The 26,415-nt window shown below is 50.0% G+C and overlaps 1 protein-coding gene across 4 annotated transcripts in view; it reads right to left on the bottom strand.

The window, feature by feature from the left end:
* Positions 1-26,415, bottom strand: part of MORN5 (MORN repeat containing 5) — a 37,688-nt gene that overhangs the window by 6,278 nt on the left and 4,995 nt on the right. For 2 of the 4 annotated variants that reach the window (XM_047768322.1, XM_047768320.1), the window contains exons 2-4: positions 25,550-25,697; positions 23,468-23,579; positions 19,954-20,085 (exon numbers count right to left, since the gene is read on the bottom strand). In XM_047768322.1, the coding sequence (XP_047624278.1) occupies positions 19,954-20,085; positions 23,468-23,579; positions 25,550-25,696 (391 nt within the window). In that variant the 5' untranslated portion in view covers position 25,697. Of the gene's footprint in view, positions 1-9,888; positions 11,197-19,953; positions 20,086-21,037; positions 21,232-23,467; positions 23,580-25,549; positions 25,698-26,415 lie in introns of those variants that run through there. The other 2 variants (XM_047768321.1, XM_047768323.1) reach the window with 2 other exon arrangements.

Here is a 26,415-nt window from a genome sequence, read left to right as displayed (position 1 = left end):
ATATATTTTTATCCATTCATCTATCAGTGGACATTTAGGTTGTTTCCATGTTTTGGCTATTGTGAATAGTGCTCAACATAGGGGTGCATGTATGAACATAGGGGTGCATATATGAACATAGGGGTGTATGTATCTTGCTGAATTATAGGTTTTTTTTTCTGGGTATATGCCCAGGAGTGAGATTGCTGGATCATATGGTAATTCTGTACTTAGTCTTTTGAAGAACTTCCATACTGTTCTCCATAGTGGCTGCACCAACTTACATTTCTACCAACAGTGCAGGAGGGTCCCCTTTTCTCCACACCCTCTGCAGCATTTGTTATTTGTAGACTTATCAATGATAGCCATTCTGACTAGTGCGAGGTGGTACCTCATTATAGTTTTGGTTTACATTTCTATAATAATTAGCAATGTTGAGCATCTTTTCATGTGCCTGTTGGCCATCTGTATGTCTTCTTTGGAGAAATGTCTATTTAGGTCCTCTGTCCATGTTTCAATTGGGTTGTTTGATTTTGTTGTTGAGTTGTATGAGCTGTTTGTATATTTTGGAAATTAAGCCTTTGTCAGTCGCATCAGTGGCAAATATTTTCTCCCATTCTGTAGTTTATCTTTTCCTTTATGTTTATGGTTTCCTTTGCTGCACAAAAGCTTGTAAGCTTGATTAGGTCCCATATGCTTAATTTTGCTATTGCCTTGGGAAACGAACCTAAGACTACACTGGTACAATTTATGTCAGAGATATTTTGCCTATGTTCTCTTCTAGTTTTATGGCATCATATCTTGTATCCAAGTCTCTAAGCCATTTTGAGTTGTTTTTGTGTATGATGTGAGGGTGTGTTCTAACTTCACTGATTTACATGCAGCTGTCCAACCTTCCTGACACCACTTGCTGAAGAGACTGTCTTTTTTCCGCTGTATAAAATGAATAAATGATAGGATCAACAAGCCCACACCTGTGGCCAGCCCTATCTCCAGTGCTGGGGGACAGAGGGGACTGAGACCCAAAGGCCTGACCCAGGCAACCTTTGGGTTTAATCTGTCTGCTCTTGGGGTACAAAGATTTCTTTATTCTGGTTCTCAAGCTTTGGCAGTGACCTCTCTGTTCCCCGCATCCCCTCCCCTGCCTGCCTCCAGTGACCTCACCAACCACTAGGAAAACTGGGATTTTATAGAGAAGAGAAGGAACTTAGTGGAGGAGGGACCCCAAATCTGACCACAGGCTCCCCTGCTGAGAATCCTTCCCTAAAGTCTCCCCACTCCTTCGCCTGGACTGTAAGACCCTGCAGGTCGCCCCACTTTCCAGCCTGCCTGCCTCCCCAGCTTGCCTCACACTGTGAAATGCTGTTACCCTGACATAAGGTAGTCACCCACGGCTACGTCCCCACCACTGCCTCTGCGCCTTTGTACATGCTGTTCCTTGGAGGGGAAATACCCTTCCTTGCAGGACCTAGTGCAGGTGTAGGGCCTCTCAGAGCTCAAGAGAGGCCCAGGGCACTTCCCATTTCTGGACCTTAGTGTATATAAAAGTGAAGAAGGGCCTAAACATGAGTATAACAATTGCAGTGTATTTTAAGCATGAACATTTGACAAATTAATGCTTTTAGCACAAACCAACAACTGTAATATAAATGCATTATTCTAGGATTTCTGTCAAAGAAGCAGAAATCCACAGTGCACTAAAGACATGTGGTCAGGAAATGGGGCTGTCTATGTGAATGTGGTTTTCCTTCACGCCTGTCACGATCCTGACTTCAGTCCCCTGATGAATGTGTGTGGCGGGGCCCCATGCCTTCCTGACTGTCCTCCAGCCCCATGGGTCCTGTCTGGATATCACTTTCCCTGACCCAGGTCAAGGTCATGGTCACCCTACGAGCCTAGCGGAGTCATGATCAATTCACTTCCGGTATTCAGAGTGAGGCACAGATCTGGCTCTTTTAAAGTATTTAATACATATATGGTGAATGAATGAATAAAGAAATGTAAATTTGGGGACATAAAAGTAATAAGTTTACCCTGTGGGATTTAGACAAAGGCAGAAGAATTTCTTCCCCACCCTCAGCAAACGGAGCTGAGAGGGCAAAGCAGACACGCCAAGTGCGGGACCAAGGCTGCTGGCTGCTGTTTCCTTTTTTGTCTGGAGGCCGTTGACTGGGCAGCCCCACCACATGGGGAGGAGGGGTTGTCTGAGCTCATACCTGGGCGCCAGCCGCACTCAGGATGCTCAAAGCCCTGGCTGGCCTGGGGCCTGCTTCACAGTGGGGGTGGGAGGGGCAGGCCTGCACAGGCCAACGAGTGGGGCCCAGGTGTCACTGGTGCAGCCTGAAGGTGGGTGCAGTGCTGAGGAAAGAAGGGTCCTGAAAATTGCACAACAGACACAAGGCAATATCAGCCTCGACACTGGGGAGGGAGGCAGTGCGTCCCAATGGTTAAAGGCACAGGCTTTGGAGCTTGGTGGCCACAAGCTCAGAGACCTTGGGCAAGTGGCCTCACTCCTCATCTTGGGAGATGCCTGCCTGGGAGGTTGCCCATGAGGATCAACTGAGATCATTCCTGAAAAGGGCTTAGCATGGTGCCTGGTGCACAGGAAATGCCAAACAGCAAAGAAAGCCAGAAGCTGTCTTTGCAAGGTGGGACCTCAGGGCCCCTGTGGCCACACAGCATAGGCTGGAAGGAGTTCTGGGTCCTACGTGAGCCCTGCCATCTACTTGCTGGGTGATCTTGGGCAAGTCGTTGTCCCTCTCTGAGCGGGCTCCTTGTCTGTACAGCAGGTTTAACCAGGCTCCAGTGGAGGGCAGAGCAGGGGGACTCCTGGGGATGAATGGCCCCAGGTGGGCACCCAGGAACTGGGAACTATGATCATCAGTTTGGCGGGTCTTTAATTCTCAAACTGGAGTGCCTTCAAGGGAGGGTTCTTAAGGGACTCAGCACCTCTGGGACTCTTGGATCCCTGCGGGGGTGGAGGGAGGAGCGGTCTTTACACAAGGATCAGCATCATAAGGATCAAGAGCGACAGCTCAACTAATGATTTTGTTCAAAGCGAGGGGCAGGCCGGGGCAAGGTGAGCCCAGAGAGGGCAAACGAGCGGATGCAGGTGATCAGGCACCCACAAGCCAGGTGTCGCCAGCTCTGGGCACGCCTTTGGGCCAAGCACACCTGCGGTCACCACAGCTTTGCAGCATCCACGCTACGTCTGGGGCTCGGGTGGGGTCCAGGAAAGGGAGGTGCCCAGGGTGAATCAGTGGGTCCAGGGAGGGGATGTGAGCCCCCAGGAGGCACAAGGCTCTGTGGGAAGAAGATTATGTCTGTCCTCTCCTGAGGGAGCAAGCCGACTGACCTCCGTTAGGACAAGGAACCTGAGGCTGAGGGGGGTAAGATGGCCTCCCCACTTCACTCCATCAGTGCGGAGGGGAAGGGCTCAGAGCGCTGGTGCCAAGGTCATGTTTGGTGAGGCTGTTGTATGCACCAGCACAAGTGTGCATGTCTTTATCCAAGTGTGAGACTCTCCCAAGTGTGAGTGTGAACGTGTGCACGCCTGAATCGGTGTGTGCCGTAAGTGGTCATGTTTGCAGTGCATGGTGAAGAGAAGCGAGTGCACCTGAGTGTGACACGCTGTGAGTGGCAAGCGGTGTGTGACTCCTCAGTCTGAATGTGTGTGATCAGATGCGGAGGGAGGAGGCGCGCCTGACCCGCAGTGACAGCCCAGGGTGGATTCAAAGTGCCAGGCTGCACATGCTCCAGGGCAGGAGCCCTGCCATGAGGGTTGCCCTCTTTTCCTGGGGTCGAGACAGCTCCTGTGTGAACTGTGGCTCCGGGTTGGAGTGGGAGGTGTATGGCGAACCCGGTGCCCCAGGCTGTGGCGTCCCCAAAGCCCTGATGCCCGACCACACCCTCCGCACAAATGCGGGGCTGCATGAGCTGGCAGGCAGGGCCAAGGCCTCTGGCATGCTGGTGCCCACAGTGAGGGCGGCACCATTGCCTGGGCATCCCGGTCACAACTCCTGACAAGATGAGGCTTTGAACTTGGCTGGCATTAGTGTGGCCAGAGGCCAAGGCCATGGCATTGCCAATATTGACGGTGAGGTGGCTGCCCAGACAGAGCCTGCAATCGGGCAGGAAGGGGAAGCCTGGGGCTGCTCTTGCTTTCCCTGAAAGAGCATCTTCTGGGCTGGGTGGAGGAGGTCTTGGGGGTTGGAGGTGGGTGAGGCCAGGCTGTTTCACCCTCTGGGAGCTAGAGGGGCAGGACTCAGCACCCACAAGCTTGTCAAGTCCTATTTGAATGTCAGAGACTTGGAAAAAAAATGACTGTCTCTGAAATATAAAAAGAGAAACTATAGCACTGAAATTAATACATGTGATAATTCATGCATGAAGCCTGAATTATTAAATTTAGAAATCAAAACAATTTCATTACAATTGAAATCAATTTGTAGGCTTTGGTTTTGTCAGTTTCTGAGACTTCTCTGGTGTGCACACAACTGTCAAGAAATCACCACCAGTTGTTTAAGACTTTTCTTTTTTCTTTTTTTTTGCTTTTTAGGACCAGAGGAATGGCATAGGGAAGTTTCCAGGCTAGGGGTGGACTCAGAGCTGCAGCTGTTGGCCTATACCACAGCCATAGCAACATGGGATCCGAGCCACATCTTCGACCTACACCACAGCTCATGGCAATGCTGGATCCTTTAACCCACTGAGCAAGGCCAGGGATCAAATCTGCATTCTCATGGATCCTAGTTGGGCCACAACGGAAACTCCTAAAGTCTTTTAGTCAAACAGTCTACCAAGCAAAGTTTTTAAAATCCTTTTTAATTTTTTTTTGTCTTTTTTTGCTATTTCTTGGGCCGCTCCCTCGGCATATGGAGGTTCCCAGGCTAGAGGTTGAATCGGAGCTGTAGCCACCAGCCTACACCAGAGCCACAGCAACGCAGGATCCGAGCCGCGTCTGCAACCTACACCACAGCTCATGGCAATGCCGGATCGTTAACCCACTGAGCAAGGGCAGGGACCGAACCTGCAACCTCATGGTTCCTAGTCGGATTCGTTAACCACTGCGCCACGATGGGAACTCCCCCTTTTTAATTTTAATGGCAAAAAAATTTTACGTTTACTGTGGGAGTATGGACCCTGGAAGGGAGACCTCCAAGGTCAGACTGAAGGCTGGATTGGACTGTGACTGGAGGAGGGTGAGTCTGGGCAACGAACACGGCGACCTGGTATCAGGAAGCACCTCCACATGCCGGGCACACGCGTGCACTCGGCACGCCTGACCTCATGCAATCCTCATATGACCTCTGCCATGTGCACGGCTGGTGTCATCTCAAGTGGCATTTTAGGCGCTCCAGTTGGCCAGTAAAGGGAACCATGCCCACAGTCAAAATGACCCTTGGGAATCCCTTAGAAAGGCCCCAGAACAGTAAGTGTTCTGGCACTGTTGGAACAGAAACTTATTCCTATGGTCGAGGCCCAGATGCATAGCTGTCCCGTGTTTACAGGCCATATAGGTAAAAAACACACCTCCTTAAAACCGGAATCAGCCCATGTGTGGCAAGGTGCTCACAAGACAGGAGGCGCACAGGGACACAGACCAACTGATTCACGTCCCCCCACACTCACACAAGAGTGAGCACGTGCTCACTCTATATTGCCATTCTTCTTGTCTCCCCAATCCCTGCGTTAATTTTTCAAGCACTTGTCATTGCATTTGCATTCACTCAACACATTTGCGATGCCTGGCCACTGTACATAGGCAGATCTGGGAAGCCAAATGCTGAAGCCAAGGTCACTCAGTCGGCCTCTGCTCTGACCCCTCTGCTCCCTTCTGTCCCTGCTGTCCAGCTGCATGTGGACAGTAGATTGAAGGGGACATGGCAGCTGGGCCTGTTCTCCAGGTGACAGATGCTAAGGGTGGAATTAAGGCTGGGACAGTGGGGACGGCCGGGAGGGATGTCAGGATGTGAAGGATCTGCAGACCTCAGTGACAGACTGGAACTCATTCAATCCTCCCAGCCATCCTGCAAAGTCAGTGTTATCCTGTTTCCCAGGGGACAGTACTGATGCTCAGAGAGGTGGAGTTATATGTCCAAACTCACTCAGCTAATAATGCAGCAAGGGCTCATACCAAGTCTATCTCCAGGGCTGCAGCCCTCAGACCCTACACACTTCACTGAAAGATCCTTCTGCAGCTGCCATGTCTTTTTTTTTTTTTTTTTTGTCTTTTTGCCATTTTCTTGGGCCGCTCTTGTGGCATATGGAGGTTCCCAGGCTAGGGGTTGAATCAGAGCTGTAGCCACCAGCCTATGCCAGAGCCATAGCAACACCAGATCCAAGCTGTGTCTGCAACCTACACCACAGCTCACGGCAACGCCGGATCCTTAACCCACTGAGCAAGGCCAGGGATCGAACCTGCAACCTCATGGTTCCTAGTCGGATTTGTTAACCACTGCGCCACGACGGGAACTCCAGCTGCCATGTCTTTACTCCTCACTGTCCGAAGAACTGAAGCTAAGCTCCCTAACCTGGCAGTCAGAGCTCTCTCCAGCTCACACTAAGTCCTCTGCCTTGAACACCCTGCTCAGACACACTCCTATATACCCATCAAAGCCCTTTCCATCTATCATTGCCTAAGGGGGGCCTCCCTTGACTATTCCTCTGTCCCCCTGCACACTGGCAGGTCTCAGATGCTCCATCTTGATAACCTGGGCCCCTGCAGCTCTCTGTGCCTTTGTTCAGGCTTTTCCTTCCCTTTCACGCTGCAAATCTACCTCTCAAACGTTAAAGCCTAGCCAGACACCACCTTTTCCAGAACATCAACATGACTACACTTGGGACACACCCTTTTCTCTGCACTCTCCCAGCACATGGTGCTTCTGGCTCCTGGCATCAGCAAAGCAAGGGCACTCCCAGATTTTTGGAGAAAGAACCTCGTATCTGATATTCTGCATTCAATATTAACATGGAGAACATTGAATTATGTTGGATTTTCTTCCCTATGCTTATTTTTATGGTTTCTATTATTTTCATTTCTGGTCTATACTGAGGGAGGGGAGGGTCACTATAGCCTCTTGAATACTTAGGCTCTAGGCTTCTGTCCAGAAGGCACCTATCTCTGGTCCTACTGTTTATGCATCTGTTCCCTCCCAACTCCTGCCTTGCACTGGTTTGGGAGGGGGGCAGGCACTAAGTCTGGCCCCCAGGGTGAGACCCTGGAATCTACTGGGGTTCAGTAAAGGCCTATGTCTGGGGGCATCTTAGTGAGTCTGAGACTCCAGGTGAATAAGAAATGATGAGGATGGGGGGGCATATCCAGGACAGTGCCAAGGCAGGACAGGGAGATCAGAGGACTGCGGGCCTCCAGCCCAGCTTTGAAGTTGGCACCCAAACAGGTAGAAGGAGGCCAGAGGGCAGCTTGCCAAGGTCACACCAGCTGCTCCCTTTGGGGCATGAAGTTAAGGAGGCCCCTGATTCTCAACCAGCACCAGCCCCTGGGTGTAAAACAATCCCGATGGATGGTGGATTGATAGTGGATGGTGATCAGTGACTGCTGACGGGCAGCAAGCTCCCCTGGGCCAGTCACTGCTCTCACTGCGTCATCTCAGTAACACTCACCACCCTGGACCGAAGGTCCTATCCCCATTTTTCTATCCCCATTTTTCAGGCACCTGAAGCTCAGAAGGTTAAGAGAGAGGTTAAGAGACTAGCTCGAGGAGTTCCCATTGTGGTGCAGCAGAAATGAATCTGACTAGGAACCATGAGGTTTCGGGTTTGATCCCTGGCATCGATCAGCAGATGAAGGACCCAGTGTTGCTGTGAGCTGTGGTGTAGGTCGTAGACGCGGCTCGGATCCTGTGCTGCTGTGGCTGTGATTCGACCCCTAGCCTGGGAACCTCCATATGCCATGAATGCGGCCCTTAAAAAAAAAAAAAAGAGAGAGAGAGAGAGAGACTAGCTGGAGGTCGCACAGCTGGCCAGTGGCAAAACTGGGGTCTGGGAGCAGATCTGGCAAGCCCTGGATCAGGCCTGTAACTCTGCCTGCCCCTCCTGCCCACCTGAGGCCGAGCAGGGCTGTCTGCCAACTGCCCTGAGTCCCAGCGCTGGGGCTGAGGAAGCCAGAGGAAGCTCCTGCCCATCCCCCGCCCCCGCCCCCGCCCCCACCCCCACCCCTGGGGGCTCCAGCCTCGAATCCACTTCTATTCAAGGAGACAAAACAAACCAAGCCAGTGCTGGCCGGGTGAACTCCTCCAAGGAAGGGAAGGGGAAGCTGTGTTCTTTGGATGCTTCCAAAAGCATGTGGGGGTGGAGGGGGTATTGTTACAACGGCTGGAAGGGGAATTTCCAGGGCCTTTGACACTGGGTTGGGGAGAGGGGAGGGCAGTGGGCAAGTCCCATCGGTCAGGGAAGGGCAGCAGGACAGGGCAGGCTGTCGCTCCTACGGCAAGGGCCTTGACAGGGGCCGTTCCACCCTCTGTGGGGTGGGGGTGGGGGCGGTTCCAGATCTTTCTCTGAGGAGAAGGTCTATAGCTTTGCCGGATTCTAAGAGGTCTGTCAGTTGCGTGGCTTCTGATGTCGACACCGGAGTTCAGTGCGGACTCCTCCCTTTACTAACTACGCATAAGCAACTTACTCTCTGAGCCTCAGTTTCCCCATCCGCCAAATAGGGTTAAGGACACCTTCCTCGAAGGGCCGGGATGCCGTAAGTGCCTGGCATGGTGAAGGCATGTGATACAATTCCCTCCCCATTCCTTATGCCTGAAGCAGATGCCTGGGATCTGGGATCCGTGAGGGCATTTTATTTGGCAGTTACAAGTGTGGTATTATCTCTCCACAAAGCTTTCATTATGGGGCTGCTAACAATACCGCAGATAAGGCAGGCACGGCCCTGCGTGCCAGTCTCCAGGTGATTATAACATTTGGGTAAATTGCCTTTTGTCTCGAAGGGAGATGATGGCGGGAGGGGGTGGGAGGGAGGCTCGCTCAGTCCATTTTGCAGAAAGCGTTGGGGAGCAGGGTGGGGGGCGGGGGGCGGCGGCGTGGTAGCGGGGAGACGGATGGTGGGGCCAGCCTGGGTTTGCAGGAGGAGCCAGGGCTGGCAGTGTGAAAGCCAGCCCAGCCCCAGACCTGCCACAGCCAGGCTGTGTGGGGTCAGGAAGGTCATCCACCCTCTCTGATCTCAGCTTTCTCACCCGTCAGGTGATGGAGGTGGAAGCTTCAAGATTAGAAGAGTCTTGGTTTGTTGATGGCATGAAAAGACTCTTGTTCTTTGGCTAGCGGTAAAGCAGGCTGAGAACTATCTGGGGAAAATGAACCACCTCTGCCTTCTTACACTCAGATGTTTTTATGTCTCTGGGCCACAAGGAAGGCCCTGGCTTCATTCTTTCTTTCACTAGGAAACTCCAGCTTCTCATTCAGAGCCAGCCAGAAAATGTCATCTTTAGCTCTGAGTGAGCTGGACTTGAGTTCAAATTCCAGCCCTGCCACCTATTACCCGTGTAACTTTGGGCAAAGCATCTCACCTTGTCTCAGTTTCATCATCTGTAAAATGGAAAAAAGACAACTATTCACAGGGTTACTCTGAGGATGAGATAAAATAAATTACGTAAAGTGCTCCAAACAGTGCCTGGAACACAGTAAGCATTCAGTAAATGCTGGTTATTGTCATTATTCTGCTTTTTTACCTGAAATAAACTATGGATATCTTTGTATATCAACAGGTCTATTCCATCACTGCCATTTTAATGGCTGCATTGCATGTTATTCTAATGACATACTACATATATTTTTAAATTTTATTGAAGTATAGTTGATTTACAACATTGCATTTGATTTCTGCTGTACAGCAAAATGATTCAGCTCTGCATATACAACGTTTTCACATTATTTTCCATTATGGTTTATCACAGGATATTGAATATGGTTCCCTGTCCTATTCAGGAGGATCTGGTGGTTTATTCATCATATATATAATGGTTTGCATCTGCTAATCCCAGACTCCCATATATTATTTAATGAGTACCCTCGTGTTGGACATTTGGGATGTTTCCAGTTTCCACCTGTTTAAATAGTACCAGAAAAACTTTAGAGGATCAAGTGGTCTTGCACTTCCAGGTGCTCACCACGCAGCTTTTCTCAGGTTGGGTGGGAAGCAGACAAACACCAGTGCCCGGGGGGTCCCCTCTGTGGACAGACGATCTTGGAGCTGGCCAGGCAAAGTGGAAGGAGGCCAAGCTCCGGATGCAGATAAGCCCGAGTGTGAATCCCAGTTCCTGCCAAATTTCCTGGGGGAATTCTTTACCATCAAGGAGCCTCAGTTTCCTCATTTGTCAAACAGGACAATACTTCCCTCCCCCTTAGTTGAGTGTCCGGTGTAGGGTCAATGCTCAGTCAATGCCAGCTGTCCCCCACCCCCCCATCACCTTCATCCTCTCCATCCTCATTCTGGTGGAGCCAGTCTTCACCTCCCAAAGTCTGCAGATCACACAGGCCGGGTCACTCTTCGGGCCCCAGATCACATCCCTAATTCTTCGCATTGTCCATTTAATGGAGTGTGCAGTCACATGAGGCTTTCGATCTTGATTTAAAATTCTGCCTGGAACCCACAGGTTCAAACGCAAAGGGCCCTCTCTGCAAATAATCACTGGTATGGGATATTTTTAAGAAGCCCCAGCCATTGTTTCTGATTGAAGGAAAGTTGGTGCTATTTTGAAGAGCGGCACGATTAAGCCGTGGCGTTCTCTCTTTAACCGTTGGGAATTATACGCTGTTTGAAAGATTTGTGAGCTCTAGGACATTTGCCAGATGTGCTTGATTCGACATTTCAGACAACAAAGGGGATAATGTTGGCGGGAATCTTGATGGCATTTCTGATGATCAGGATATTCTTTGAGGATGGTACTGAGACCTTTCGGGGAAGAATTTCAGCTTTTACATAAACTAATTTGGAATGCTCACTCTCTGTCTTCCACAAAGCAAATTTAGTGCATTGTTAGTTGTATATGTTAAAATGGTTTACGAGGGTTTTTTCCTTTGAATATTAATAATGTGCCTTTCATCTGAGACACGCGCATGGGGTGTCATTAATTGCGGGGAGGGAGGAAGGCTTAGTGGTGCCGTTATTTTGCAAATGATTCCTACTAGTTGAGGCGAGCAAGAGCTACGCGAAGAGACACACATACACGCTGCCAAGGCGGCTCTGGAGCATCCTTCCTAGGGAATGAAAGGGACAGGCAGGAGGGTGAAGGCTAAGGGTTCATCATCTCCCAATTTCTCACCATGTTAAAGGTAACTATCCCAAGTATTTTCCAGTGCTCCCCGATTGGCCCACGGTCTGTAAAGGAGCCTTTATTTTGAAAAAGGTACCATCTTGGAGTTGTGGCTCAGCAGAAATGAACCCGTCTAGTATCCCTGAGGATGCAGGTTCAATCCCTGGCCTTGTTCAGTGGGTTAAGGATCCAGCATTGCTGTGAGCTGTGGTATAGGTCGAAGACACAGCTCAGATCTGACATAGCTGTGACTGTGGCATAGGCCAGCACCTATAGCTCCAATTCGACCCCTAGCCTGGGAACCTCCATATGCCATGGGTATGGCCCTAAAAAGCAAAAAATAAGAAAAATCAAAAAGGTACCATCTCATTTGGGGACTGTGGTGTTTTTGTCCCAAGACTCCCAAATGGACCTTTGATTCATTTAGAGCCTCACTGGGCTCCCGCTTGTGCCAGGAATGCCAGGCTCGGTGCAGGAGCACCTGTGAATGGGACACGGTCCTGTCCAGGAGCAGGGAGGCTGAGTAACGAATAAGTAGGAAGGGCATTCTGGGCTGGGGGAATATACGAGCTGAGAATAGTGCCATGTCGATGAGCGGAGGGCAGCTAGTTGGGTGGGGCTGGAACATTGGGTGGAAGAGACAGGAGGGTGGGAGGTGCCCTGGGGCTCTGAACACTATCGTCAAGAGTCTGCAGACCCCAGAGTTTCAGCAGTATTTCATTTCCCAAGCAAAACCCCCGAAGAGGCAGAAAGACCTAGCATGTCCAAACCTTCTTTTCATACCAACACCTACAAAAATCTTAGTAAATCCCAGGGTTTGCTCTCTTCTCTGGCCCAGCCTGAGTCAGTAATCACCACAACAATAACAGCCACAACTACCCATCACTGGACCAACTCTGGCCTTGGGCTGGGTCTATGCCACATACTTTGCAAATCTCTTTTTCCTCTTTTTTGGCCGTACCCTTGGTATATGGAAGTTCCCAGGCCAGGGATCGAATTTGAGTCGCAGCTGCAACCACAGCTGCAGCAACACCGGGTCCTTAATCCACTGCACTACAGCAGGAACTCTCTGTACTATGTACTTTGTATACTTAGTCTCATCTTTTCTAATCACAATTCCTCCAGATTAAGTATTACTATCACGCCCATTTTACAGATGAGGAAACTGAGGCTCCAAAAGGAGACAAGAAGTAAGCTACCCATGGTCACTCAGCTGGCCACTTGGTAGATCCAATATCCGAGGACAGCCAGAGGTGTGGGTTCTAGACCCGGGCATCTCCCCAACATGCCATATTATCTCTCTGACCTCTTCGTGCTCTCTAACCTCCTGCGGGAGGGAGTTCCTAACTCAGACTCTTTTTTGTTTTGTGTCTGCTGTATTGATTGGAATATTGCCCACCTTAAGTTGCTGTCTTTTATGGTTTGATGGTCCCAACAGAGGCAGCATCAGGGTGTAGAGGAGAGACCATGGCACTTGTAGTGAGATGGGAGTGGGTTAGAATTTCAGCTTCACCATCACCAGTCTGTCCTTCCTCACTCCCTGACCTAGTTGTCTAAACTCGGGGGCACACCCACTCCCAGCTCACTGGATGCCTGGGAAGTTCACAGGAGATGCAGGGCTCACAGCTCAAAGGCTTTAGGGTGGGGACCAGCAGTGACAGATGCCAGTGGGGGTCAGACAGCAGGGAGTGGTGGGGACCTGGATGGTGCTTAACCCCACGTCGGTGCCCAAACCCAGGCAATTTCAAGCATGGGGCCAGCCCAACAAAAATTTTGGCCTGAGTTTGAGATCTCTAGTGCTTATGCTTGTAAGCTTTTCAAAGTTGGAGATGCAGAGAAATACAATAGCTTATTATTGTTATCCAGGATAAGTTGCCCATTAGGTGCCAGGGATTGAATTTTGTACAGTTTGTTGAAGAATAAGAGGGAGTTGTAGGCAGGCCTTCTGCCTGCCTGCACAAACATTTAATCAGCTCCAAGGCACATGAGCCATGTGAGGTGCCGGGGACCCAGTGCTGAATCAGACACACACACACGTGGTTCCTGCCCTCAAGAAGCTCCTGGTCTAGTCAGGGAGACAGGCAAATAAAGATACTTCTACTCTCACAGGCTAAGTGCTGTGAGGTTTGAGGAGGCACAAAGTGGGAGACAGCTCATCCAGACAGCAGTGGAGTGAGGACAACAGAGGGAGGGGCAGGTCAAAGAACGCTGCTTAGAACAATGGTCCTGACCCTTACAAGGGTTGTGCAATCAGTTTGGAGCATAGCAACCAGCATTTAAAAACACTGAATAGAAAATATCCTAGCATATTGCATGTACAAAGAAGAGATGCGTGCATGTGGGTCTGTGTGTTCTGGGTCATGATATAAATCACTCCTGATGCGAGCTGGGTCCAAAGGTTTGAGAGCCACAGTTCCAGGGATTCTTGCCTGCCTTGCTTCCCCTCCCCAAAGCCTGGTGCTCAAAGACTTTCAGATGAGCAGAAGGATGGATTTAAACTCTCAGGGCAATGCAGCAGCAGGCAGGTACCATCCTCCCCAGTTAGCAGCAAGCCCTTCAGAAAGCCAAGCCTAGAAAACCTGGATCTGTTAGGCATGCGTGCATCTAACAATCTGCAGCTTAGCCGTCCAGCACTTGCTTTCTTTCCTGGGGAAGAGGAGCCAGTACAAGGTGGGGGGGGGGGTGGGATTCAGAGGGGCTGGAGGAGAATGGACGGTGACCCTTCTGTTGGTGCCCCAGCCTGTGACCTCCTATAAAACAGTGTCCCCGGCTCTGACCTACCCGGGTGGCATGTGCTTCATAACAGCAGTGGCTCGGGCTGCTGTGTTTACCCTGGGATGGCCTCAGTCACCCATCTCAGGCCCACACGGCCAGCAGCCCTGCGCCTCCGGGATGCCAACAGGAAGCAGGGTTTATGGGGAGAAGGGGCCCAGGGGAAAACAGAAGATGGACAGAGGGCCGCCCAGGTCCCAGGCAGGGTGAGGTGAGTCAAGGGTAATGACCAGGTGGCCACTAACAGAGACTCCCTTTTAGTGGTTTTCAGGACACTCTGAACTTGATCTGTCCTATAATATCAGGACCAAAATACCCCTTGGCTGCCTTTCTCCTCTATCATAGACTCTTAAGGTTGGAAGGGCCCTAGACATTATCCAGCCCAACCATCTCATTTTACAGATGAAGAGAAAGGGGCCCAGAGAGGGAAGGCGCTGGCCCAGGGTCAGCCAGCAGGCAGCCTGGGAGCTGGGGCCAGGACTCAAAACCCAAATCTCTATCCCACCACCCTTGCCAGAAGGATCTCCTATCTCCTAGCCTTTGGCCTCTTTTCTATATGTAAGTGGAGAAGTCTTTCTAATGGACAAATCTGTTTCTATTCTATTTGCCCCAAACCTTCCCTTGCTGCCTCACTGCTCTCAGGTGAAAGACACCCGTGATCTTTCCTACTGCCCTCTGGGGCCTCCTTTCTGGCTCTTCTTCCCCTGACATATTGGTATTTCCACTCCTGAGCTCCCTGCCTCTTAGATGTGCAGTGTTCTCACCTGTCTTGAATCCTTTGCACACACTGTTCCCTCCGCCTTTTACACTCTTCCCAACCCTGCTGCACTTGTCCACTCTTCTTTAGGTCTCACATAAGATCTTGCTGTTTCCAGGAAATCTCCCTGATCTGCTGACCTCAAGGGTCCAGGGTCCCCATGGGGTTCTCTCCCAGCAACTCGGAACTGTGACGGTCCTTCACTGTCCCTTTCTCCTGCTGCCTGAGAGCTTCTGTGATGCCAATGTCACCTTCACACCTAACACAGAGCCAGACCCACAGCAAGAAGTCAATAAATATTTATTGACCAGTCACCAGTGTCTGTCCTTCTGAGAATGGCCTTTCCTTCCCATGATGGAACTTTTTAAAGACTTAGTTTTTTAGAGCAGTTTTAGGTTCACAATACAGTTGAGAGGAAGGTACAGAGATTTCCTACACATCCCCTGTCCCACGCATGCACAGCTTCCCCCATTGTCAACATCTCCCACCAGATGGTACATTTGCTACCACTGATGAACCCACACTGACATGTCGTAACCACCCAAAGTCATTACTTTACATTAAGGGTCACTCTTGGTGATGAACACTCTGTGGGTCTGAATAAATGTTTAATGATGTGCATCCATCATTAGAGTATCATCCAGGGTATTTTTACTGCCCTAAAAATCCTCTGTGCTCTGTCTGTTTATCCCCGTGATGTATTTTTATAGCCATGCCCACAGCATACAGAAATTCCTGGGGCAGGGATTGAACCCAGGACACAGCAGTGACAATGCCAGATCTTTAACCTTCTGAGCCACCAGGGAACTCCCCCCATGACACATTTTAAGGCTTATCATCAAGGATGGCTTTTGCCCACAGGAGTCTGGGAACTGCAATTTCTGATTTCCCAGTCATACCATGCATTTCCATGCCTTTGTGTCTTTGCTCATGCTGTTCCCTCTGTGCTGGAATGCCCTTCCCCAGCATTCCTGTTTATGAACCCTCTACTCCATCTTTAAGACCCATCACTTCTGGGAACTTTTTCCTGACTGATACCCTCCATCCTGGCCAGGTCTTCCCCACCCACCTGTCGCCTAACTCCAGGGCTTCCCCCAACAGGGCCCACATCATATTATATTATGATTGTATGTTTCTGCGTCTGTCTTTTCCACTAGTCTGTGCATCTGCACAGGACCAGCATGCCATCTCAGTGAGGCAAGACTAGAATACAATTCAAACCTAAAAAGCTGAGAATGAATCAGTTGCATTGCACCACAACTGAAGGAAGATTATGCGAACACAGAATTCCCCAAAATATGCCCCCTGGAAGTCTAGTTCCATAAAAATGCTCCCTGCTGCCTCATCTCCCAATTAATGTTACAATCAAACAATTTTGAGAAATGATACAAATATATCCCCCTGGTAGAGGTTCATAGTACACATTCATTTCTTAATTGATTGGCTTCATTCAGTTAATGAGCCCCTACTATGTACCTGGGTCTGTGCTTGGTGCTGGGGCTATGGCAGTGTGCCAGATTTTAAGGAAAATTTTTTCCTTCCTTTTTGCTGTAACTTTGAACTTTTCTGGTTCATAGGTTTTAGTTTTCACGGAGAGATGGTTCCACCAGGTGATACAATGATAGTTCAGTTGAATTGGAAGTTGAAATGGGCACTTGGCCATTTTGGCATCTTATGCCACTGAAATGACAGGAGAAGGGGAACACTGTACTGGCTGGAGTGACGGCTCCCGATTTCCAGGGGACATTGGGTCACAGCTACACAGTGGGGCAATGGAGACTCTGTATGGGACCCAAGGGGGTTCTCCAGGGCACCTCTTAGTACTTCTTCTTCTTCTTCTTCTTTTTTTTTGTGTGTCTTTTTTGCCATTTCTTGGGCCGCTCCTGTGGCATATGGAGGTCCCCAGGCTAGGGATCGAATCAGAGCTGTAGCTGCTGGCCTATGCCAGAGCCACAGCAACGCGGGATCTGCGTCACATCTGCAACCTACGCCACAGCTCATGGCAACGCCGGATCCTTAACCCACTGAGCAAGGCCAGGGATCGAACCCGCAACCTCATGGTTCCTAGTCGGATTCATTAACCACTGAGCCACAATGGGAACTCCAGAACATGGAATTTATAATGGAAGAAGGAATTTATAAATATTAACCTCAGCCTCATGACCAGTCATAGAAAGAGGACTGTACCAGCAATATGGCATTTCTTCCTTGCTTGTATGTTGTGTATAACTATATCATTTACTTATCTACAGATTTACTTTTATTAACTAATTTCTTTTTTCCCCTCTTTTCCCCTTAATATTTTACAGAAAGGTTCTTGGCAGTGATGTGTAGGTTGTAGATGAAGCAGGATTGTTGAGGGACAGCCTCACTCAAAGATGGATATGTCTATTGGGCTGTAGGTCTCCCCTCTCAGAGGAGGAGGTGAGAGCATCTTTGTATGAAGGATAGTTACAACTTGTTATATAAAGGTGTTATCTTTGCAGCAGAGAAGAGTGTGTCTGGATGCTGAGGGACAACAGTAGTGGATGGTGCCAGTTACGAAGCTACCAACGCTCAGCTCCAAGCCCACCTTCTACACCTGCTTGGCGATGCTGAGAGTGGGACCACGTGGATGACATTTCCTCTTTGCCAGCTGGCCCCCAGTCAGGTGCTGGGAGGCAGACAGACGGGGAGGGCACATGCTCCCTGTTTTGCTTGCTGCTCTGGGTCCGTGTCTCAGCAATGGCCTTTCCCAGGAAGGCTCCCAGCTTTTCCCACACTCCTAGCATCAGCCTCATCACTCTCTCTCCAGAGGTCTCACCAGGCAGTGCCCCCTCCTCAGAGGTCTGTGTTGTAGCTCCTGGGGTGGGATGGGGGGTCCCCTCCATCAACCTACATTCTAATAACTCAGTCTCTTGCTCTTCCCCCCAGTTTGGAGGTGGTAGCTGCTTCCTGCAGTTATTTTTTTTTTCAGCTTTCCAATACTTATTTAACCAATTTCCTGATATTAAACTCTTTGTTTTTCTGACTGGACTCTGACTTGTACAAATGGAGACAAGACAGAGTCCCTGGTCTCAGGGATCTTACAGTCTAGTGGGAGAGACAGATGGTAAGAAATTCATTACACAAGTGAGGCTTTAATATCAGTTGAAATAAGTGCTAGGGAGGAACACTACAAGGTATGCCAGCATATTAGATGCCCTGAAAAGCCCTTCAGTAAATAGAACTGTTTAGTATTGTTTAACTCAGAATCTCCTTAGTTTATTTGATTAAGAAACCTCATGGAAGCCTATTACCATCAGCAGAATTAGTGCTATACATAGTACACTCTGTTAATGGAAGATGGGAGGTCATTAAAGAAAGTGCCAGGGACGCGGAGTGTGAGCATTTGCCATGTTTCTGTAGGAGCACCCAGTGGGCAAGGGGCATCTCAACTCTAGGAGTCAGCCACAAGAGCAGCTGACAGTTCCCTTTGCTCTTATTCGGGCACTGTAGGCAACTTTCAGATCATCACTGGATTACTGAGTAATTTCCCTACAGGAAGTGGAGACCCTCATTAGCCAACACAGGCCTTCTGGTCTACCTGGATGTTTCTTTCTAATATAGGGCAGGGTTTCTTGACCTCAGTCTTTTTTTTTTTTTTTTTTTTTTGCTTTTTAGGGCCACACCCATGGTATATGGAAGTTCCCAGGCCAGAGCTCAAATCGAAACTGTAGCTGCGGTCCCATACCACAGCCACAGCAACACTGGATCCTAGCTGTTGTCTGTGACCTACACCACAGCTCACGGCTCACTGGGTCCTTAACACTGTGCAAGGCCAGAGATCAAACCTGAGTCCTCATGGATACTAGTTGGATTTGTTTCCACTGAGCAACAACAGGAACACCTTGACCTCGACCTCAGTCTTTAGAGGAACCATCACCCTCTTAAGACTATATGCAAAATGCATGAGTGTGCGTGCATGCGTGCGTGCGTGCGTGTGTGCGTGTGTGTGTGCATATGTGGGCATTTTTCTAGGAAGAGGGTCCATAGCTTTTGTTATTCCTAGTGCAACTGTGACTCTAGAAACGAGAAACGTATAGGAAAATGTTATTATTGGTACACTGACCTCTTACAAGTTTGGTCACTGCAAGTCAGCCCTTCTCAGTCTGATCAGCTTCTATTCACTCACCATCTAAGTGCTGGATCCTCCAAGGTACTCCCTGGGCTAAGGGGTCGGCAGACATCTTGGACCACATGGCATCACTCATTTTCTAGGCCTTTACCTGTACTGGTTCCTCTGGCTGGAAAACCTCTCCCCATGCCTTGGGGTCAACTCGCAATCATTCTTTGGGTCCCAGCTTAGCTATTTCCTTCTTGAAACCTTCTTGGAATTTCCAGTTCTGGATGAGGTACCACTTCTTTGTGCCCCCACAGCATCACTCCCACCTCTCTGGGATCCCTGGCTCCTACCTCTACTACCTCCGACCCCCATCCAGGGCCATGTTTTTTACTTTCATTGTGCTTGTTCCATGATGTAATTAACTATTTGTAGTACATGTCTGCTGCTTGTCAAACATAAGCTCTATGAGGGAGGGGGTTTGTATCAACCTTTGTCCTGCTTTGGTGCCCAGACCAATCATTGCATTAGCATACAGCAAGCATCCATTAAATACTAGTTAAAGGGAAGTATGCAAAAGTAAGCTCTTGAATCCTTTCAGTGCTACACTTATGTGCCATCACAGACCACTAATGTCTCTGCCACATTCTTTTTTTTTTTTTGGTCTTTTTTTAGGGCCATACCTACAGCATATGGAGGTTCCAAGGCTAGGGGTCCAATTGGAGCTGTAGCCACTGGCCTATGCCACAGCCACAGCAACACAGAGCCTCATCTGCAACCTACACCACAGCTCACGGCAACGCCAGATCCTTAACCCACTGCGCAGGGCCAGGGATCGAACCTGCATCCTCATGAATGCTAGTCAGATTTATTACCCGCTAAGCCATGGTAGGAACTCCTTCTGCCATGTTCTATGACTAAGTAGAGAATTGTCAGCTATGAGAATCCTAAGGAGTGAAATACTCAGATTATCAATTTTCGTCTGTCATTGGCAAAAGATTCTCACTAAATGTATGCATGAGTGCACACGTGTGCACAAACCTACCTGTAATGAGAGAAAACATGTGCCGGGGGGTATGGAATAAACATACCTGCATTTCTCAGAAAGCGACCCCTATAGTCCTTGACTATTCTTGTGGTGGGGTTGTAGAAGCCATCTCCGCAGTCATACCAGCCGGGAGGGATTTCTCTAGGCGGGTCCATGTTGGTGAGTTGAGAGATTCCTTGAAAGGACAGAACAGATCATTAACTCAGCACCATGGTCAAGTCCAAACCCAGTCTCCACCTAAAGTCCACTTTGGGCTGGGTACTTATGTGACTACCTGGCCCCACTGCTGGACTGCACACTCCCTATTCAGGGTATGGAGCACAATCAGCAGGAACAGGGCCCCAAAGGAGCTTCCTGAAATGGCTCTGTGAGTAGCGTTTTGGGAACTAGACCACTATTTGTTTCCCTGGATCCCATCCTCCATTTCAAGGGACACCATGCCAAGGGCACAGGTTCTGGAATCACAGAGACGCTGAGGATGTGTCAGAGTTGGCCAAGTGGCTAGAAAGGCATGTGGAGGAGGGGGGTGGCATTCCAGGTGCTTGCAAAGGCCACAGGCATGAGCCTTCATGTCTCCTCAGGACACTTTGTGGACACTTTGTGGAGCCTTCATGTCTCCTCAGGACACTTTGTGGAGCAGGGCGTGTTTAACGAGGACAAGAGGGAAGAAAGCAGTCAGGTGACAAAGAGCCTTGACTCTCACCTAAAGTACCGGAAGAGTGGCCATTTATTGAATGCCTGTTACTGTGCCAGGCATTGTGCTGAGTGCTAGACTCCTACTTTTTCACTTAATTCTCACAGCAACCCTGTGGTCCTAGGTCCTATTTTTTTTTTTTTTTTGGTCTTTTTGCCATTTCTTGGGCCGCTCCCGCGGCATATGGAGGTTCCCAGGCTAGGGGTCCAATCGGAGCTGTAGCCACCTGCCTACGCCAGAGCCACAGCAACACAGGATCCGAGACGCGTCTGCGACCTACACCACAGCTCACGGCAACGCCGGATCATTAACCCACTGAGCAAGGGCAGGGATCGAACCTGCAACCTCATGGTTCCCAGTCAGATTCGTTAACCACTGCGCCACGACGGGAACTCCTAGGTCCTATTTTATAGATAAGAAAATTGAGGCTCGGAGAGGTTGAATAACTTGCCTGAGGGCAGATTCTCAGTTCTGTAGCTTATATGGTAAGCTGTTGCCATCAGAGGAGGGGAGAGCCTGGAACCGCCCCCCAGGACAGGGGATGTTGAAACCACCGGGAGAGAAAGAGGAGTTGGTGTCCCTTCAAGGTCACGGCCCCTGTGTATTGTCTCTCCTGGGTGCTGAGGCCTGAGGAGAGGGGATAAGGTTGGCATAAAGAACTTCTTGGTTTCCTTCTGTGTGTGGTCCCTGTAGTTCCTGAGCACAGCCCCACGCTCACAGTTCTGGGTCCCCCCCCTCCCACAGCAGGCCCTGCTGTGAGTTAACGACGATAAGCGAGCATGTTATTGGCTGACGGTTACTGACTATAACTGCATGTCAAGGGCCTTACAGCCCTTCTCTCCCCAAGCCTCCTGCCAATGCCCATCTCACGGATGCTCAGAGGGAGAAGGGGCGGCCTTAACCCTCCCCCTCTCCCTGCCCTAACAACGGCCTTGGGGCTGAGAGCTGGAGAGGTGTGCCAAGTGCCGAGTGACTAGGAAGGAAGCAGGTACTTAGGGTAAACCTGCTGTGCTGCAAGCCGCCGGAGGAGAAGGTGGGGAAGCTGCAGGAAGGTCGCTGCGCTGCCTGGAGACTGGCAGAGACCCAGCTTTGGCAACCTGCGCTGCGTGAGAGCTGAGGACCTGAGGCCAGGAGCTCTTTGCCTATGGGCCTCAGTTGGGGTGAAGAGCCCACGGCAAAGTCATGGCTAACCCCAGAGGAACCATTGACAGGGTTCTCTAGGGGCATCTAGATTGGCAGCTCTTTGAAGGCAGAGAGGCTGTGACCTCAGCTCTTGGTCCTTCTGGGGCCAGCCAGTGCCTGCCACAGAGCAGGTGCTCAGAAAAAGTCCATTGCCATCATTGCCGTAACTACCCCAAGTGCACCACAGCGCCCCCCACTTGATGTCAATATTATTGTCCCTGTTTGCTAATAACTCTTTAGTGAGTGCCTACTATGTGCCAGGCAACGTGCTAGGCACTGGGGATACCTCGGTGAATGAGAAAGAGCCTTTGCCCTCAAGGAGCTCATGACCACCTTGCAAAGAGAGACCCTTGTGACAGCTCCAGGGGACATTGCGGCTGCTTTGTGACTTATCATGGGGTGGCCTTGCCTCATCTGGCAATTCAGGGAAGGGGTCCCAAAAAAGGGGTGTTAAGCAAGGACCTAAAGGATAGGAAGGCATTATCTGGGTGAAGTGAGAAGGTTTAAGAGCATCCCAGGCAGAGGGAAAGGCAGGAAAGAAGAGGGCCTCTTTGCAGAACAGAGAACATTCGAGAAGGGTGGGGAGTGGGGGATGAGGATGAGGACCTTCATGGGGGCCAGAGAAGGCTGGTCGTCTTAGGAATGCAGGACCTTGTCTTCAGGAGGGTGAGGAGGCATTGGCGGGGGTGGGGGGGTACTTTAGGAAGTTCCTGTTGTGGCTCAGCAGGTTACGAACCCAACATAGTGTCATGAGGATGCAGGTTTGATCTTAAGGCCTCACTCCTTAGGATCCCGGTGTTGTTACAAACTGTGGCGTAGGTCACAGGTGAGGCTTGGATCCCGAGTTGCTGTGGCTGTGGTGTAGGCCAGCACCGGTAGCCTGGGAACTTCCATATGCTGCAGGTGCGGCCCTAAAAAGAAAATTAAACAAACAAATGAAAACAAATCTACCCTCTTGAGGGTCAGCTGACCTCACACGAGTCTCAGAAACACAAACGAGTCCCTTAAGCTTCCACTCTCTGAATCCAGACTCTAGGCTCTGATGTGACAGAACCGGATTTTGCAGGGAGGTAGCATGGTGTCGGGAACCTGAGAGAGGAAGACTTGGGCTCCCTTGGGAGCTCTGCCACTGGAAGCATGTTAGGACTCCCTGGCCTCAACTTCCTCCTATGTGACAAGGGACCAGGAAGGCAGACAAGGTAGGGACATCTGGAGATTCTGTAAGACAGGGATTACAGAGGCCCTCGCCCAGCACCGGATACGCAGAGCACATGCTGTATAGGTACAGCTCGGCGTCAGTGTGACAGTGGATATGATGAATGATGGCAGCTGAGATGTTCTGTGCCCCTACAATGCCTGCAAGACGCTGCTATAAACCCTTTACACGCATTATCTTATCTACAGGACTTGTGAGGCAAATGGTGCTACTGTCCCATTTGGTGGGGCAGAAACTGAGGCACCGAGAGGTGAATGACTGGCCCAGGTTCCCAGCTGCAACTGGGGAGCTGAGATTTGAAGACTGGCGTTTCTGGCTCCAGAACCTGGCTCTTGTGCAGTCTGAGGCCCTGCTCCATCCTCCTCTCCTTTGGGTGGGTTGTTTCAATGGGCCATGGCCCACTTAGAATGGTCTTTCATTTTCCTCTCCGTTTGGGCGTGAAGGAGAAGGAGGGTGCCTGGGCACCTGCAGGCTTCAAGCCGTGGCAGATCTCAGTGTAAAATCTCCGATCGTAGCTGTCACAGTAGTGCCAGTTCTCAGCGTCGTACTGCAGCCCATCCGAGAAGGTGTACCTGCCCTGGAAGATGAGGAGCACACATGTGGGGCTGAGGAAGCCACAGCTCACTCGCCAAGAAGGATGAAAGTCCAGTGAAGGGGTGGCTTTCTCATCGCCATAGAAAAGCAGTGAAGACTGTCACAGCTGTGACGGCAGTGACGATTGGAAGGAGTAGCTATAAAGTACTGGGCTCTGTGCCTGGCGCTCAAAATATGGAAACTCATTGTGTGACCTTGGGTAGATGACCTACCCTCTCTAGCCCTCAAGTTCCTCCATTGTCAAACTGAATAATAATGCTCTGTATTTCTTAGGGTTCATTTGATGAGATTCAATGAGATAGTACATGAAAGGCATTTAGCTTAGTGCCTGGCTTATAGTAAACACTCAATAAATGTTACCGTTATTCTTTTATTCTCATCATGGTTAGAAAGTTCAGAGTCCTCAGCCATGGCTCTCTGTCCAAACATGTACATTCTGCTTTTGCTGCCTTAGTGCTAAAGGAAGCCTCAGGATGTAGACATCACTTTGGCCTGGGCATCAGGAAACACGGGTGGAAATTCCAACACTATTAATTCACTGGGTGACCTTGGGTAAGTCATATCCCCTTCCTTGGGCTTAGACTCTTCAGGCTCTAAAACAAGGAGTGTTTCTTAACCTTTTTTAGGTCATGAGCCGGTCCCTGAACACAGTCTTAGTGAAACCCATGAAAGTTAGAGATCTTCTGCCCAGAGAGTTATAGTCCCACGTACATACAAGCTGTTGTATATAAGTCAGGAGATTTCACTGACTCCCTTGAATTCTATTTATGGCTCAAAAATCCCAGGCTAAGAAGTCCTGACTTAGATGATTTACCATGATGGTAAAGGTGGCATTAATACTGAGTGCCTTCTATGCCAGGTACTGAGTCAGCGCTCTAATATACTGTCTCATTTATTCTCATAACCATCCTAGGAGATGCCTAGTACTCTTGTGGCTAGCAGAATCATGGGTCCCCGAAGATGTCCCTGTCTAATCACTGGACCTATGAGTATGTTCACCTTATAGGGCAAAAGGGACTTTGCAGACTGATTAAGTCAAGGATCTTGAAGTAGGGAGATGATCCTGGATTATCTAGGTGGACCCAATATAATCACAGGGGTCCCCAGAGGAGGGAGGCAAGAGGGTCAGAGTGAAGAAGACGAGGTGATGACAAAAGCAGAGGGAGGCGAGATGTGATGACAGAAACAAAGGCCAGAGGGATGCGTGGCTGTGAGCCAAGGAAGGCAGGCAGCTTCCAGAAGCTGGAAAAGGCAAGGAAGTGGATCCTCCCACCGACCCTCCAGAAGGAATGCAGCACAGCTGACCTCTTTTATCAGACTTCTGATGTCCAGAGCTGTAAGACAATACGTGTCTGCTGTTTGAAGGCACCGAGTTTATAGTAATTTGTTACAGTAGCACTTTGATACTAATACAATGCTTGTCCCCGGTTTTTATTTTATTTTGTTTAGTCTTTTTAGGGCTGCACCTGCAGCAGATGGAAGTTCCCAGGCCAGGGGTCAAATTGGAGCCATAGCCGTCAGCCCATGCCATAGCCACAGCAACTCCAGATGGAGCCTCATCTGAGGCCTATACCACAGCTTCTGGCAATGCCAGATCCTTAACCCTCTGAGTGAGGCCAAGGTTTGAACCTGAGTCCTCATGGATACTAGTTGGGTTCTTAACCAGCTGAACCACAACTGGAACTCCCTGTGCCTTTTTAGACAAGAAACAGGAGTCTCAGAAAGGGGACGTCATGGGCCCAAGGTCACAAAGTTAGTTGGTGGCCTAATAGGCTTCAAACTCATCATGGCCTCTCCAGGGGCCCTTCTGGATCTGGAGGGAGAGGATTCCAGAGCCCTAGGAGACCAAGAGGGGAGAGAAGAGGGCAGCGGAGGGGGAGGGCAGCGTGCATGGCAGGGGTTCGTCCTGACGGAGGCTCTTCCCTCTGCAGCCTCCCTCCCCCGGCTGATTACCTTCACCACCAATCCTTTCTCCCAAACGGCATCAAATCGGCTCCCGCTGGGGAAGTACAAGGTTCCTTGGCCATGAAACATGCCGTCCTTCATTTCACCAACATATTTTGTTTCAGTAGGGAGGATGTATTCGGCTTTGCCCTCCATCCTGTAAGGTCAAAGGGAAGTCACTGAGCCCTCATGGAAGCTAGGGGATCAGAGCTGGAGGGTGCAGGAGAGCCAGCAGGCACCTCAGGGTCCTCAGATGTTATTGTCCCAGCAACACTTTGTTCAGAAACAAAATGGTTCTTTTCCTCAGAGCTCAAAAATAAGAGGTGGTGTGTGTTGAAGGGGATGCAGAGTTTGGTCTAGTTCTTCTCCCTCCAACTTAGGGACTCTTCTGGAGTTCATGCTGCCCATGGAGGTGCTCCTTGGGAGGCTTAGAGAGGGAAGCAGTGCACCCAAAGACACACAGTAAGCACTGTGAAGTGGAGATGGGGGGCCAGGTTTCCTGGCAACTGGTCCCCCATGATCAGCCCACCCCTGCCCCTTAGGCCACAAGTAGGAAATTGGGAAAAGTATGAAATTTAGACAGGAAACAGGAATTTGAACCTTAACTTCACCATGGCCTAGATGTATCACCTTGGACACTTTCCTAAACCTCTCTGTTTTTCTTCCTTCCTTTGTTCCTTCCTTTTTTTCTGACAAATATTTACCAGAGCAGCTGCTATATGCCAGGTGCCTTGCATGGTCTGTTGGGTATAATACTACAGACACAACAGCACTCAAGGTAGATGCCATCCTTGTCCTTGAGAGGTTCACAGTTCAGTGGGAGACACATTTAAGCAATGATATAATTCATGGTAAGTGCCACACAGGGGAAGACA

This window comes from Phacochoerus africanus, chromosome 2 (assembly GCF_016906955.1).
Source record: "Phacochoerus africanus isolate WHEZ1 chromosome 2, ROS_Pafr_v1, whole genome shotgun sequence".
Taxonomy (NCBI): Eukaryota; Metazoa; Chordata; class Mammalia; order Artiodactyla; family Suidae; genus Phacochoerus; species Phacochoerus africanus.
Note: the sequence above shows the minus strand (reverse complement) of the source record. Positions and strands in the feature narration are given on the sequence as shown.